The sequence below is a fragment of the Bradysia coprophila genome, unplaced genomic scaffold, assembly GCF_014529535.1.
Source record: "Bradysia coprophila strain Holo2 unplaced genomic scaffold, BU_Bcop_v1 contig_24, whole genome shotgun sequence".
Taxonomy (NCBI): Eukaryota; Metazoa; Arthropoda; class Insecta; order Diptera; family Sciaridae; genus Bradysia; species Bradysia coprophila.
This window is the reverse complement of record NW_023503501.1, coordinates 817,086-832,488: the sequence shown is the minus strand read 5'-3', so window position 1 is coordinate 832,488 and position 15,403 is coordinate 817,086. Positions and strand designations below refer to the sequence as shown.

Genomic DNA, 15,403 nt, shown 5'->3' with positions numbered 1-15,403 from the left:
GCACCGACTGATGAAATTATTCGGCCTGCTGGTCTATTTATAAATCGAGTATTTGGTAGTTGACTACCACGATGGTAAATTGCAATGCTACTATGATCAAATCAACACCAGGCAAATCATTATTATTTTTTCAACAATTTTGGTCTAAACAAAGCAATACTACAATTAGTCAACAAACAAAGTGGTAGTTGAATGAATACCAAGCTGATAGTAAACAGAAATTGAAAAAGAAAAGAAAAAAGACCTCACCAGGCTTCAGCTGGTCTATTCTTGTTTAATTCTTTGCAGGACCGATTTTCCGTTTTGTTGGTAATTTTCCGTATTCTAGTAATTTCTCGATCTTAGTCCATTTCTGGTCATTTTCCGATTTCGGTCAATTTTCGATTTCTGGTCATTTCCCTTTTTCAGTACATTTCCCAATTTCTAGTCATTTTTCCTTTTTTTTGTCTTTTCATTATTTCTTTCCGCTGGGCCAGGTAGATTTCCCGGCATCCGATTTTTCGGCAAAAATATTTATTAGTATCCTGGATACCAAGATACACATTATTTGCACACAGTAAGCCCATTTTTGGAATTAAATTCCTAAAAATAGCAATTGGAGTTTGTTTTCACTTATTGGACAATGTTTCCTTTATAAATTCCGACTTGTACCAATGGACAATGTAGCTTTGACAAAGAAAAATCGTTTGTGTTTCGGTTTATGTAGCACATTCCGTTTTTGTTCTTACAATCTGACGTTCCCTAATATAGGAGGGGAGTTTAATTAAACAAAATGTCACTGTGTAGCGAATGATCTCAGAATTTCCGAGTTTCGTAAGACTTTTCCGTGTATTCATAAATAGTCGCCATGGCCTGATGAGGTATGGTATTTTGAATTGCATACGCCCGCACATTGATTTATTAAAATATTGAAATTAGTTAGGATAATATACGATCTGTATTTGTTTCAATAGTTTTGGATAGCAGTCTGAAATGAAGAACACAGTTGAATCAAAATCGGTCAAACAGGGACACAGCTTTTAGCAACAGAAAGGACAAAAATACAATTACCAGGTCAAAATTTGCAATCAATTAACTATTTAAATGATCGAATTTGCCAAACAAATCGCAAATCTCTATTTTAATTCTCGGACGTTTTCGAACGCTAATAGCTTCGCAATTTCGATTGATAAAATCATTCGTGCATTGTCAATGTGATTAACTGTAATAATGACGTGCGTAACACGACAAACATTTTTCATATGTGCATCCGAATTTGAATTGCAAAATCACACGTATGCTCACATCAAAAACAACATTGACAAATAGCAGGCAGCTTAAATTACCTTTTGTTGGGGAAAGTGCACACATTGGCATTACAATCGGATTTATAATAAAAAATGCTCAATTCTATCAATTCACCAACATAATTTTATTCTTTGTTTTGTTGTTGTATTGAAAGTCCATAAAGTCTGCAACAAATCGTTGCGAATGATTCATAAAATATTTTTTTTTAAATTCTATGTGTTTTTTTGTCTTTAAATTAGATTTACGCTTCAATTATTTATTATTTTCATTTTTTTTTATTTTCACTTTATTATCAGTTAATTGTTTTACTCCTAAGTTATATATAATATAAATCGACTTTATTTCACTTTTCTTTTCTTTTTGATAACAGTTTTTTATACTCTCTTCTTGTTTGACTTAAAATTTTCCCCCATTTTTTTATAATTCATTTAAATTTTTAGTACAAAACGTGAACTGAGTCCTTTATCACAATAAAAACTTATTAAACAATTTTCATTCCATCGTTCATTTTTTAAATCATCTGTTTTTACATTAAATTGTTTTTTTAATTATTTTATTTTTCATCGAGAACTTTTATATTTACAATTATATTTTCATTAATAATTATATTTTCAATTACAAATACTTTTTTTTTATCATTTTCCATTCAATAAATATTTTATTTTTTACAAATTATCTGTCTGTATATATAATATACAAATGTTAAATTCGAAATTTATAATGATTTTCCATTCTTTTTTCTTTATTTAATCTCAATTTTACAACTTACTGTGACCACAAAACAACTTTCATCATTTTACTATCGCTTTCGACAAATGTTTTTTTCAAGAACGTAAGACGACTTTTTTTAAGATTTTTTTGGTATGTGTGGACTGTGGAGTGGATAGCTGTAGGTGCACATATTCCAAAATCGCAGTCAAAAGATGGCGACTGTTCAACGTCCCGAATACACTCTTAGTGTTTGACCAAAACATTTTATTTTGAAAGATTAGGTCAGCAGTTAAGAGAAATAGATGCTTTACCGGAAAGCCTACACAAAGGCGTTTTTGGGTACCCTATTTTCGCTGATCTCTTTTTTGAAAAATGTAATACGACGATAGCCAGTAAAAATGTGTTAAGAGCATTAAAACCTTTGCAAATTTGTAGCCAACATTTAGGAGGAAAATGTTCGATTTTTAATGATTTCTCTGAACCAAAAATCTTTTTTTTGAAAAAGTAAAACCTTTAAAGCACGCACAAACGCGTTACTTTTAAAGGAAAAATTGGTTGGTGGGTACCTTGTGTAACTTTATGTAATCTGCACAGGTTTCTCCAAGTGAGTTAAGTTTTCACTGACAAACCAATTTTTAACATATTTTTGCGTGATGTAGGTTTTACTTTTTCAAAAAAAAGAAAAGGTTTTGGTTCAGATAAATCATCAAAAAAACTAATATTTTCTGCCTAAATATAGGCTACAAATTTGCAAAGGGTCCATTGCTCTTAGCCTACACTTAAAAATTGATTTGTTTGTGACAGTTTGATCATCTCTGAGGCAACACAGCAGTTTATGCAAATTTCGACTGCTGACTTTTCTCATAACTGGTCAAACTGCCACAAACAAATCTATTTTTAAGTGTAGGCTAAGAGCAATGGACCCTTTGCAAATTTGTAGCCTATATTTAGGCAGAAAATATTAGTTTTTTTGATGATTTATCTGAACCAAAACCCTTTTTTTTTGAAAAAGTAAAACCTACATCACGCAAAAATATGTTTTTGAAATACGATTTTTGTAAATACAATAATAAACGCCTAAATGTAGACTCTAATTTCAAAACAGTATACATGCTTCTAGGACAACCCTCATTTGCTTTGGCACCAATTTTTGTAAGAAAAATTCAACTTTTTCAGTTACAATGGTGTTTGGTTGTGGTTTTTTTTTACATTGTTTTGCATTCTTATCTTTTGTCCTCTATTTTCCCTTACTCATCTAAATCTGTGAGTCGAATTCAATGAATTTTTCATTGCAAATTTGTAAATATTTTTACACTAGTAAAATACATCTTCGATCTGCAGTTTTGAAATATGGGTTCAGCATCCTATCAATAACAAAAAAAACTTCGAAAAGAAAGTGCGGCCGATGTTGGTAGGCCTGTTTAAAAAAGTGCTCAATCCCACTTATCCAAATAGGGACCAAACGATTACAATTCTCGGCACATTTTAAATATGTAAAGGAGTAAGCGTTTATTCTTTGGTATCTTAAGAACAGACGTGTCCTTCTTAGCATGTTCAAAAAGCTTTTAAGTGAAGTTTTAGGATGGACTTGGACAGAAACTGTATTGTTAACGTTCGTCAATTTTTGGTCACAATTTTCTTCATTTTATCACCGTAGCCATTGCATCCATTTTAAAATCATTAACATTGACAATGAACCACATTCAGCGACAGCGTATAAAACACAAACGAATGATGACATTTATTCTGTGGCAAGTGGTTGCCATTATTTTAAAATTTTTAATTTTTAACACAATTTCCAACTGTAGTTACAAATATATTGTGTTTACATGAATGATAAATATACCTAAAAACCGAGAACCAATTTATTTTATCATTATTCCATCTGTACTGGCAATTAACTACATTATTTCGGTACAAATTGAATGATAACACTTCCAGCGACTTTTCTGGAAAATGTACAACACTATCGATGTTAAAACTAAAACAATGACACTCGGCTGCTTGCATTTTGACGATGTACCGTGATGCATTGCAGCTGGATGTTCTCCTGAAACAAATGTGCAGCACTAGTAGATATGTTTTTTATGAAAGTATTTTAACGAATTATATTTTTGTCTTTGGATATAAAGAAGAGCTGTAAACCTAATCTGATACTTTTGTGTGTCTTATGTATTATGTGTCAGTTGCACATGAAAGCTGAAAGCTTTTTAATTTTTGCTTTGACTAGTGCAACATGGAAAACTTTCTGTCGATGCATTAGGGTGGATTAATTTTAAGTCTGTTTCCAACGTCGACATAGTGGAACACTAGAGTCACCTGACCACTTTGCAGAACACCTTTTACTTTATATTTTGTTGACGCGGCAACCACAACCACGCAATTTTCTGTAGTTAGGTGTAAAGTAAATCTTTATGTTAGTACTACAGTTGACGCTACTGAATTGTAGACGTTAATTTGTTTCAGCTGTTTTTCAGCTGGTTCACTAATACAAACAAAGCTGCTCATACGTCTTAATACGATTTTAACAGTAATATGTGCTTCGATCAGCTAAAGACGTATGAGCCGTTTTGTTTGTGTGAGTTCAAATTCATGTCTAGTCTAACTTTCATTGACGTCAACTGTATTGTGCCATATATCCTCGACCCAGCTATCGATATTTTCTAGCTACACCTATGTAATCGATTTTAACCAACGACGACCACGACTTCACAGCCAAAGAGTACCTGAACATTTCATTGGCATTGCATTATATCCCCAGCCAGAAAATTGTTATGAATTTTGGAGACGAAATTAGTGGTCGTTTGTTGCACATGTCAATACTTTTGAGTGGAATGTATTAAAGGTTAAATCTCTAAGCTTCAACTTCAAGTTGGAATGGATCGATTTCACGGATATTCCATAGCGGCAACCTTGGCGTGTATGTGAATTTTAATGGATGAAAGAGCGAGGGAGAATATTTGAAAATCAAGACTGTTGAAAATTCTAAGTCGTTTTCATAGAAATCCTGTTGCGGACGCGAGCCAATCGAAGAATATTTTACCGAAGTATTTTCTGTACGAACCCTACGATTTACTGACCCTTGAAATAACATTTGCATGACGAAAATGATTCATTCGTATCAATGACATATCAAGTAATTGTAACTATCGTCAGTAAATGAAGAATTTGTTGTAATTCCTGCCGATTTCATTGTTTATAGAATTTACAAGGTCTCAGTTAATTGGAGAACATCGTCGATGGGATCGTTTTACTCCAGTCGACGGTGCTATTAAAAGCTTAGAGAGGGAAACGCCTGGTCGTAACAGGTTAACTTCAGGTGAAAAGGGGGAGATAGTACTGGAAAAGTGAGACTAGAGTTCGAAATTGTCTACTACTTTGAATTACACGTATTTTCAATATGGAAATGTTCTGTTTATGTAAAACGATGGATGTCCAATGGGTTCACCAGTTTCTGGAACAGTAGCTGACATATATCTGCAAAAATTAGAAAAAGCAATCATCCCAAAATGCCCCAAAATTATTTTTTGGAAACGCTATGTAGACGATGTTTTTGCTATCATCGAAGGAGATGAAAACGATGCAGAAGAAATCAGGCGATCCCTAAATTCATACCATCCTCAGATCCAATTTACAATTGAAATAGAATGTAACAACGAAATACCATTTTTGGACATTCTAATCAAAAGAGCAACAGACAGACGCATTGAAACCAGAGTATACAGAAAGTCAACCCACACAGACAGATACCTAAATTACAATTCGTTCCATCATAAGTCTCAAAAAATTTCAGTTGTAGATGCTCTAGTTTTCCGTGCCTTCAAAATTTGCAGTCCAATACATCTTGAAGATGAGCTCAACCACATCACGAACGTTTTAATGCAAAATAACTATCCAATGAAATTCATAACGACAAGAATAGCAAGAATGAGAGCAAAATTCACAACTATTGACACAAGTGCACAAAACGATAACCCAGGCAATAATTTATCAAACACATTACAAACTATAAACCCAAGAAACGCACAAAATTTAACGATGAACATATCCAATGAAGAGAAACTAGAGGAACATTGGGTCCCTCTACCATACATTGGAAACATATCAAACAAAGTCGGTGGATTCCTCAGAAACAGGCTAAAATGGAAAGTGACCTTTACACCAGGCATCAAAGTCCAAAATATGCTAAATGGAATTAAGGATAAAGAGAAAAATGAACCAGCTGGGGTATACAATATACCATGTAATTCTTGCTTCTTAGGTCTGGTCCTAAGCAATGCATGGAAACCAATATTACCAAAAATATCAGACATCACACATACACCAAAACCAATAGAACAAATAACATAGCAACACGCACACATACAAACAATCATAGTAACCGATACAATACATTAGTTCCCTGAAGAAGATTACTGACTATAATCGAAAACTCGGAAAAAATAAATTATCGAAAGATCAAACCACGTATCCAATTATTAAAAAATTAATAGTCTACTAGAGTGAGTTATCTACGAGACGACTGAAGTGAAGTAGTTTCAGGACCTGGAGAAAAATATGGTTCTCAAAAAGACAGAACTTTCGAAAGACCTTTAATGTCATTACAAGTTAAAGTATTTCTCTGTAAGTGTTGCATAATGCTCCTTCTACTCGCACGCAACATTTCAGTTCCATTTTGAAGCTGAAAATTTCGAAGCTTTATATGTCTGTCTGGTATAATTGGAAAGAAAATGATCCAAAACAGTGTTTCTTTCGCAATACTTTTCCCAACAAATAACTAGCGTGGGGGGTTAAGCGACATTCGCGATATTTCATTGGCACTGCCAATTTATATTAGTGATATAAATCCTGAAAATGACGCCCCAAAACTGTTAAAATGAACTCATCCGCTGTGCCATGCAATGAACATTGTTTCAGTTAAGCAGAGAAGAAACAAACAGAATAGAACGCACAGCTATAACAATCGACGAAAAAGTAAAATAAAATTAAATAAAAATCTTTAGCACTCGCTTCCGACAGTAATACACAAGCCTTTAATGTGTTTCGAAGATGTTCACTAAATCCCCATCCGTACAGACGTTCTACATTACATAACATTACGATTTGGCACTATGATCACCACCTATTATTATGTAACAGTGCGTCTTGTATTATTTGATTTTGTTTGGGTTGTGTACGGCTCTGTGTTTACCGATGCGAAAATATTCTGTTCGCACAAGTGCCATTACATACTGACGTTATCGTCTCACACTCCACGCTTTTGTGGGAAAATTCGTAAATAGACCAAAATATCATGAAAATGTGCGCTGTAGCACAATAATATTCAAGATGAGAATTCTATGTTCGTACATACAAATCGGATGAAATGTAGTAAATGTTAAAAGCACCACACATACACCCTTCTTCGGCATTCGTCGCACAGCTTTAGTTTCATTTATTTTATTATTTTCTTTTTTTTTGTATTTACAATAACGACAAATAAGCCCATTTGTATTGGAAAGCTTAGTGAAAACTTACCATTCAATATGTGAACTCGAACGGATATCGGATTGGCATTTGATGGAGCACACGTGTACAGACCCGAATCGCTTTGTATGGCCTTTTGAACTAAGAGTCGACTGGTCGTAAGTCTACCTTTTTCGGTTACCAAAGAAATGCCGCCCCTTGGTGAATCGAAATTTATTACCTGGAAAAGGACAGGAAAGCATACACAAAAATGAAATGTAAATATTGCGATATTATTGATTACATAAATAAACAAGACAATGTTTCCGTATGTGTTTCCATATCTGTAGTATAAACAAATGTGAGCCGTTGTTCCATTTTTATTTTCTTTGCGGAAACCTTTTCATATTATGTTTAGCTCCCCCCCGAATCGAATTGTGTACATCGTGTTAAAGTGATTGCAATACTACAAAATGAAAGAAAAATTCAACAATTTGCTTACCTCACGGTTGTGGGACCACACCATGGCTGGCGGCGGTTCAGGTGCAAATTTGACGACACATGTTAGATTTATCGTGCTGTCTTTATTGATAAAAAGATCGGGTCCTCCATGAATTTCGGTTATTGGCTCTGTGAATTAGAGAGGAACATAGAGAGTTGGTATTATATAGGTGGCTCGGTTCTCTTCGTTTTTGTTTAATGGAATTCTTATCAAAACCGTTTTCGATAAGTTACAAGATTGGATCGACTGCAGCCAGAACTGAATTTGTTGTGGTAAACCACAAAACGTTTTTTTAGAATTGGAAGATTTTCCTAGAACGTCAGCTTCTTTATCGGTAAATTTTATGTTGAGGGATTCTTTTGAAAATCTACCTATCAAAATCGGACCCATTTCGTCTGGGATGGATATATACATGGTATGAAAGGTCTTTGCCAGTAGACCTCAAAACAGGCCTCACACAGTCTCGAGCCACACCTGGTTGCTGGTGGAAGATCTCCGAAGTTGGAAAAATAGTGTTTTTTATCTGAAATTTTAGGCCGTTATAAATAATCGTTCCGGGTGAGAGTGGGCTCGTTGGAAAGCTGAGCTCATGTATTTTCGGGTCATGCCTAGTTTGATTAGATTCATTGATATATGTTTGCAAAAAATGCAAGAATTTTTTTTCAAAATCTGTGTGAACTTTAGACAGATCTGGGCTGGTACCGATGACGCTTAATGTGAACCTAAGATGCTAGTCGTAACATACATTGTCTAAGCTTTTCATTGATACCTCATTTGCAGTGCTGGTGATTGCTGGCGAGTTTGACGAGTAGCGGTTGTACTAACATAAAGTTCTGTTATGTCAGCAATCACCAGCACTACAAATGAGGTATCAACGGGAAGCTTAGACAATGTATGTTACAAGTAGCATGTTAGGTTCACATTAAGCGTCATCAGTACCAGCCCAGACCTGTCTAAAGTTCACACAGATTTTGAAAGTTTTTCTTGCAAATTTTTGCAAACATATATCAATGAATCTAATCAAACTAGGCATGACCCGAAAGTACTTAAGCTCAGCTTTCCAACCAGCCCAATCTCACCCGGAACAATCATTTATAACGGCCAAAAAATTCGGATAAAAAACACTATTTTTCCAACTTCGGAGATCTTCCACCAGCAGCCAGATGTGGCTCGAGACTGTGTGAGGCCTGTTTAAGGGTCTACTGGCAAAGACCTTTCAAACCATGCATATATCAATCCCAGACGAAATGGGTCCGATTTTTATAGGTGGATTTTCAAAAGAATCACTCGTTCCTTTAGTTATGGATTTTTTCTTCCATTTTGAAAGCTTTTCTATGCCTTTGCTTTGATCGTTCTTTAAAGGTTTTTGGAAATGGATTTTATTTGAAATGAAAATTTTTCTTTATCTGTTGCTATGTTCATCTGCCTCAACGAATATACATTTTATACAATATTTCAATAAATCCATGAGATTATTTTTGGGAAAACGTTTTCTTGAGTTTTCCAATGATTTCCTAAATTTTCCGATTTTTTTCCATAATTTTACCAAGTTTTGGTTTTGGAAAAATCTGGGAAAATATGAGAAAATTATAAAAAAAGGTTCCCCCTATTATATTCCTCCCTTAAATACATTCTTATCAGCATCTATCAGTTAGATCTGAATTTTATAAAATTCGACAACAAATTCCCATAGAACTTTTATAGTGATCGTTTTATCGATCTGCGATCAAAACAGACGGACATTTTTAATCGAAGTGTCCCACTTCATATATGAGTGGTAATCTAAATAAAGTGCCCAAACTGGACAGTGTACCGAACAAATTTTGGCACTGTAAGAAAATTTGGAAATAAATTCTTTATACAAAATCGTACTCTATTTGGCAGCTGTCATTAAAAGCACTTTTGCTTGAAGTACAATCGAAGGTAAAATTTTGAACTTAAAAATGCTCCGAAGATTACATCTTAGTACCAATAGTAATTTTATGGGAAACCTTCAAAAACTCGAAAAGACATCATTGCAGTCACAAAATGGAAAACAATATAATGATGACGCTTGTCTGTGAGATAAATTCTTTTTATGACTTCAATTGTGACCTCGCCTCTGAAGCAAAGTCAGCCATCGTGGAAACTTTTTCGCGAATTTTCATGAATTTTCATCCATTTTTGATAATTTTCGCGATTTTAAAGGTTTTTCTCAACGAAACAAAAATATCGAATCGCCATACCATTTTCGAAAACATAAACAAAGTGACAGTTCGAATGAAAAAAGTTCTATTTTCTCACCACGGGAGAGAAAGTGATGCACTTTTCTCACTAGAAATGTCATTCGATCAGTCGTCAAGAAAACACAATTTTCTCATGGGAGGGGTAAAATAATGTAAAACAGAACGCGTACATGAAAAATGTTTTTACGATTAGAGGCTCTGCTTTGACGGGAAATTTAACTAACTTTTTCGCTGCTTCTGTTTCTCAGTAACCGACATAAAGGGAAGTAACAAATCTTTAAGATAATTGAATTTACACACGACTTTCACAACTTGAAGTATTATGATGCGATGGCGCTAATACCCTTTCTTATTGAAACACTCCCAGCTATCGTACTCATTCAAGTAAGTTCATTCGTTTCCAATAATTATAAGTATAGATTGGCTTTAAGTGTTAATGCTACAATTAAACAAATATCCTGGTAACATGTGTAATTACACATCATCATCATCAGTTTCTAATTCAACTGAACAGGTATTTGTGTAAGTTAAGACTCCAACGGAAATTCTAAACCATGATCCCTTTATGCACGTCTATCGCACAATTTAATATGGCTTTATTGTCTTCAAGTATCCGTTACTAAACCATTTAGACGTCGGTCCATAGAAAAATATATATTTGTTATTGCCCAACAAAAAAAAAACGAAAGTAATACACCCCACTTTATATGTGATATCGTTCAATCGATGACGATGTATGAGCACAAGTGTGGTTGCTTTAAAAATTTCGGGGTTTTTCTTTCACTATTTATGTATGGGTGACGACCTTTTCGATATTATTCCCTTGACTGAAAGTCAGGGTCTTATGAAAGAAAATACCCTTAAATGTCCGTAACGCTAAGTTCACTTTGATATTTTGAAAATGTTCTACATTGGCAAAAAACGTTAAATACAGAAAACGTCCGTACACTTGTGGACTCGATAACTCGAGTAATTCTTTACCGATTTGCAAAATTTTGGTTTTAATCGACGGAGAATGAAAATCATGAGGCTAAGTTCGTAGATGGGCAATATTGGGGTAATGAGATGGGAGTAATTCTCAAGAGAATTTTATTCCTTGTTACCGCGATAACTTCCGTAATTCTTATCAGATTTTCAAATTTTTTGTGTAATTCTACGAAGATTGAAATTCTTGAGGTTGAGTTTGCAGATGGATAATGTTAGAACAACGAGATGGGAGAAATTCTTCACAGACGCTTTTCTTTGTGGACTCGATAACTCGAGTAATTCTTTACCGATTTTCAAAATTTTGGTTTTAATCGACGGAGAATAAAAATCATGAGGTTAAGTTCGTGGATGGGCAATATTGGAGTAATGAGTTGGGAGTAATTCTCAAGAGAGTTTTTTACTTGTTACCGCGATAACTTCCATAATTCTTATCCGATTTTCAAAGATTTTGTCTTAATCGACGAAGATTGAAACTCTTGAGGCTGAGTTTGCTGATGGATAATATTAGAACAACGAGATGGGAGATATTCTACACAGACGCTTTTTCTTGTTACCGCGCGATAACTTGAGTAATTTTTACCCGATTTTCAAATTTTTTGTTTTAATTGACAGAGACATATTGGAGTAGTGAGTTTGGAGTAATTGTAAAGATAACTTGTTATACCACGACATTTTTGCAACGGATTTCCAGAAAAATTTCTTATTTGACGAGTAGTGAAATTCTGGTTTTCTGGTCTAACAGTTTAGAAGTACTTCCCAAAAGAGTTTTTGCTTGCTTGCTTGAGAAACCGATAGCTCGTGTAATTCTCAGAGGCTTCAAAAATCAATTTCGACCAGTAGCGAAATTCATGTGGTTAAACTCGAACATTGCAATTTAATTGGACTAGTAATCTGGGATATACGACAATTTTTGGGTGAAATCGTATTCTAAAAGAATTTTTTTCGTTCCTAAAATGTTTGAACGAGTGTGAACTTTGCGGCCAGAGCGAAGCGAGGGCCGTAATTCACACGAGTTTTATTTTTTCAAGAGGTGGGCAAGAAATACGCCGCCTTTTCAGCGCTTTTAGTAGACTCACACGGTGCGCCTTAACCAACTTTAAATGAAAGTTCCGTATAACATTTTGTTTTTAATATAAATTAAAAAGAAGGAGGTCCACTGATTATAAAACCAGTATTATTATCGAAAACGGCTGGGAGAATTTTTAGTTGGTCGACATGAGTCGAATTTCCTATGAGGGATTTTATAAACGCAACTGTTTTCGAACTTCCAAATATTATTTTTTCTTTAAATTTGTACTTTACGTTAATGCTTCATACATAAGCTGTAAAACGACACCAAAAATATTTAATATAAATTGAACAAATTTAGGATTACAGCAATGATTTGGAGTTGATGTCACGCTACTCAAAATCGAATTATTTGGGCTTAATGCTTCATACCATTAACGTAAAGTACAAATTTAAAGAAAAAAAATATTTCGAAGTTCGAAAACAGTTGCGTTTATAAAATCCCTCATAGGAAATTCGACTCATGTCGACCAACTAAAAATTCTCCCAGCCGTTTTCGATAATATTACTGGTTTTATAATCAGTGGACCTACTTCTTTTTAATTTATATTAAAAACAAAATGTTATGCGGAACTTTCATTTAAAGTTGGTTAAGGCGCACCGTGCTCATATTAGGAGTTAAACGTACCTCGCTGGACCTTCCATTCATAGTGCTTTTTAGAAGACAATATAAACGACTCGTAATGGAGTAAAAGAGCAAAGAGTAAAACTATAATTTTGTGATCATTTTTACAAGATATGGGAGAAATTATACTCAGACGCTTTTCCTTGTTATCGTGATAACTTAAGTAATTTTTGTAGATGGTTAATATTGTAGTAGTGAGGTTGGAGTAATTGCAATTGTAAACACAACTTGTTACGACATTTTTGCAACGGATTTCCAGAAAAATTTCTTATTCGACGAGTAAGTGAATCTGGATTCTGGTCGAACAATCTAGAAGTCTAAAACACAATCTTGCTTGCTTGATAACACGATAACTCGAGTAATTCTCAGAGGCTTTAAAAATTGCAGATTTGAAAATATGAAGTGTTTTCGACCAGTATCGTAATTCCTGAGGTTAAATTCGAACATTGGACTTTATTGGACTGGTAATCTGCGATATACGACAATTTTTTTTCGTTCCTAAAGTGTTTGCACGAGTGTGAACTTTGCCAGAGCGAAGCGAGGGCCGTAATCCACATGAGTTTTTTTTCACAGGCAAGAAATGCGCCACCTGTTCAGCGCTTTTAGTAGACTATATAGGAGACTCATATTAGGAGTAAGACATCGCTCGCTGGACCTACAACTCATAGCTCTTTTTGTTTCTTCAGGAAATTAAATAAATATGAGTAAAATGAATCATGTGAATCTGCTGTTTTCTAAATAAAAGAGACATCACCTTTTCATGTGACTTTAGTTTTGTAATCTCAAAAACACCACCTTATTTAAAAATGGCTGGAAAACTAAGACTGGAATTATAGAAAGAAAAAAAAAACAGTCAAGGGACCTGACCCACCCAAGAGGTGGGGCCTAGTTTACACAAATTTATGATACTTTTTATTGGATGTTGGTGGTATCCTTTTGCATGATAAGGATGATGGATGAGTTATGTTTGAGGATGGAAAAAAAAATATGTTTCATGCCGACAGCATTTTGTTCGCATAATAACGTACAAAATATCCAATTTAATGAATTCATTACTCGAAGCCGTTCAATTACACCATTAAAAATTGGCACGTAAGGTTACTGATATCGGAAAACAGGCGTTCAATATCATTCGGAAATTTATCACATCGGTTTGTGAGGTCAAGGGTTTTATGTACTTTCATTTGTGGGTGATTCTTTTTAAAAACTGCCTACTGATATCAGACTCATTTTCCAGGGGAGTTTCTTATATGTTTCCAGAAAGGAACCAATTTAAAAAAAAATCCTCGACTCTTCTTGTGTGACTAGTGGGGGGAAGTCAAATTTCACCCTTAGTTTACATCAGCTAATTTTCAGCTGATTCATTCATACAAACAAAACTGGTTGTGAGTGTTTATACGGAGATATGCGTGGTAGCTGTAGAACCGTATAACCACTCACAATGTGAGTGAATCAGCTGAAGAAAACGGAACTGTTGCTGAAATTATATTGCCCTTAACTGTATGGAAAGGCCCTTACCACTCAAATGTCAAATTTTCCCCTGCACATTCTTAAAATGGATTTTTAACCCTGAAACAATGATGGCAAATTTTGGCCAAATGGGGAAAAATGTAGATCATGCTGTCTTATCCATTTTTCTCACGTTTTCAAAGTTCATCACGTTTTCAAAGTCTTATCGCTTGGAAGATATTGGTCCTATTGAAAAACTAATTGCTTCACCGGAGTCCTGAGATCGTTTACTACACACTGGCATTTCGTTGGACAAAAATCCGTCGACTCGAAATTTAATTATTTTCCAGTTGACAGTCATCGTTATACTCGATAAACTCAAATTTACTCTAGTATAAGTTCGCAACCGCGAATACCCTTAACACAAACAATCCTGAGCGGTAGCTCCTATCACTAAAGCCTATAAATTTGACATTTGTCAATTCAGTGTTCATGCTAAAGGCAGCGCTGTTCATTGGCCCAAAAACCAAAGTTTAGCCTCGTCGGTAAATACTGGTTAAGAGGGGTTACAAGTGGTATAAGCAAATTTATGTTCTTGAACTTATTTTAAACAGAAATTAAGAGCTTGATATTAGTACTGGCACCCTTCAATATTGAATTTCTCAATAGAATACCATTTCTGCTCAAATGTAATGTAATTATAACCGAAAGTGTGTTCCAATCTTACAAACTAATCTCCTACAAATTGCGTGTTATTTACAGAACACCGTTCGCCATATGAATAAGTAGAGTACCGATTTCGTAATTGTTGTTTTTACTGTGCCCGAAATCCAACAGTCCCAAAAACGACACTTGTTAACACTTGTTGAATATTCATATGCCTATTTTATATAAATAGGCGCCCAATCACAGCCGAAGAAATGGGATAAAAAGCCGTAAGTAAAAACAAAATTATTTAAATCATCAACTCTAGTGAGATTTATGGGCGGAACGGACCCTTATCATTTATACTTTGAGAATAAAAGTCTTCTTGGAAAGGATTTTTTTTTAATTTGCTATAATTGCCCCAATTAAGATAGCATCTGTGTGCTGGTGACAATATTT

At 34.4% G+C, this 15,403-nt stretch overlaps 1 protein-coding gene across 3 annotated transcripts in view; it reads right to left on the bottom strand.

Moving 5' to 3' along the window:
- Positions 1-3,039: 3,039 nt before the first annotated feature.
- The window catches only part of LOC119077624 (zwei Ig domain protein zig-8), a 117,033-nt gene continuing 104,669 nt past the window's right edge, over positions 3,040-15,403 (bottom strand). For 2 of the 3 annotated variants that reach the window (XM_037184838.1, XM_037184839.1), the window contains 3 exons: positions 7,946-8,073; positions 7,516-7,684; positions 3,040-4,048 (listed from right to left, as the gene is read on the bottom strand). In XM_037184838.1, coding sequence (XP_037040733.1) covers positions 3,900-4,048; positions 7,516-7,684; positions 7,946-8,073 — 446 coding nt within the window. In that variant the 3' untranslated portion in view covers positions 3,040-3,899. The remainder of the gene's footprint in view (positions 4,049-7,515; positions 7,685-7,945; positions 8,074-15,403) is intronic. The other variant, XM_037184841.1, reaches the window with a different exon arrangement.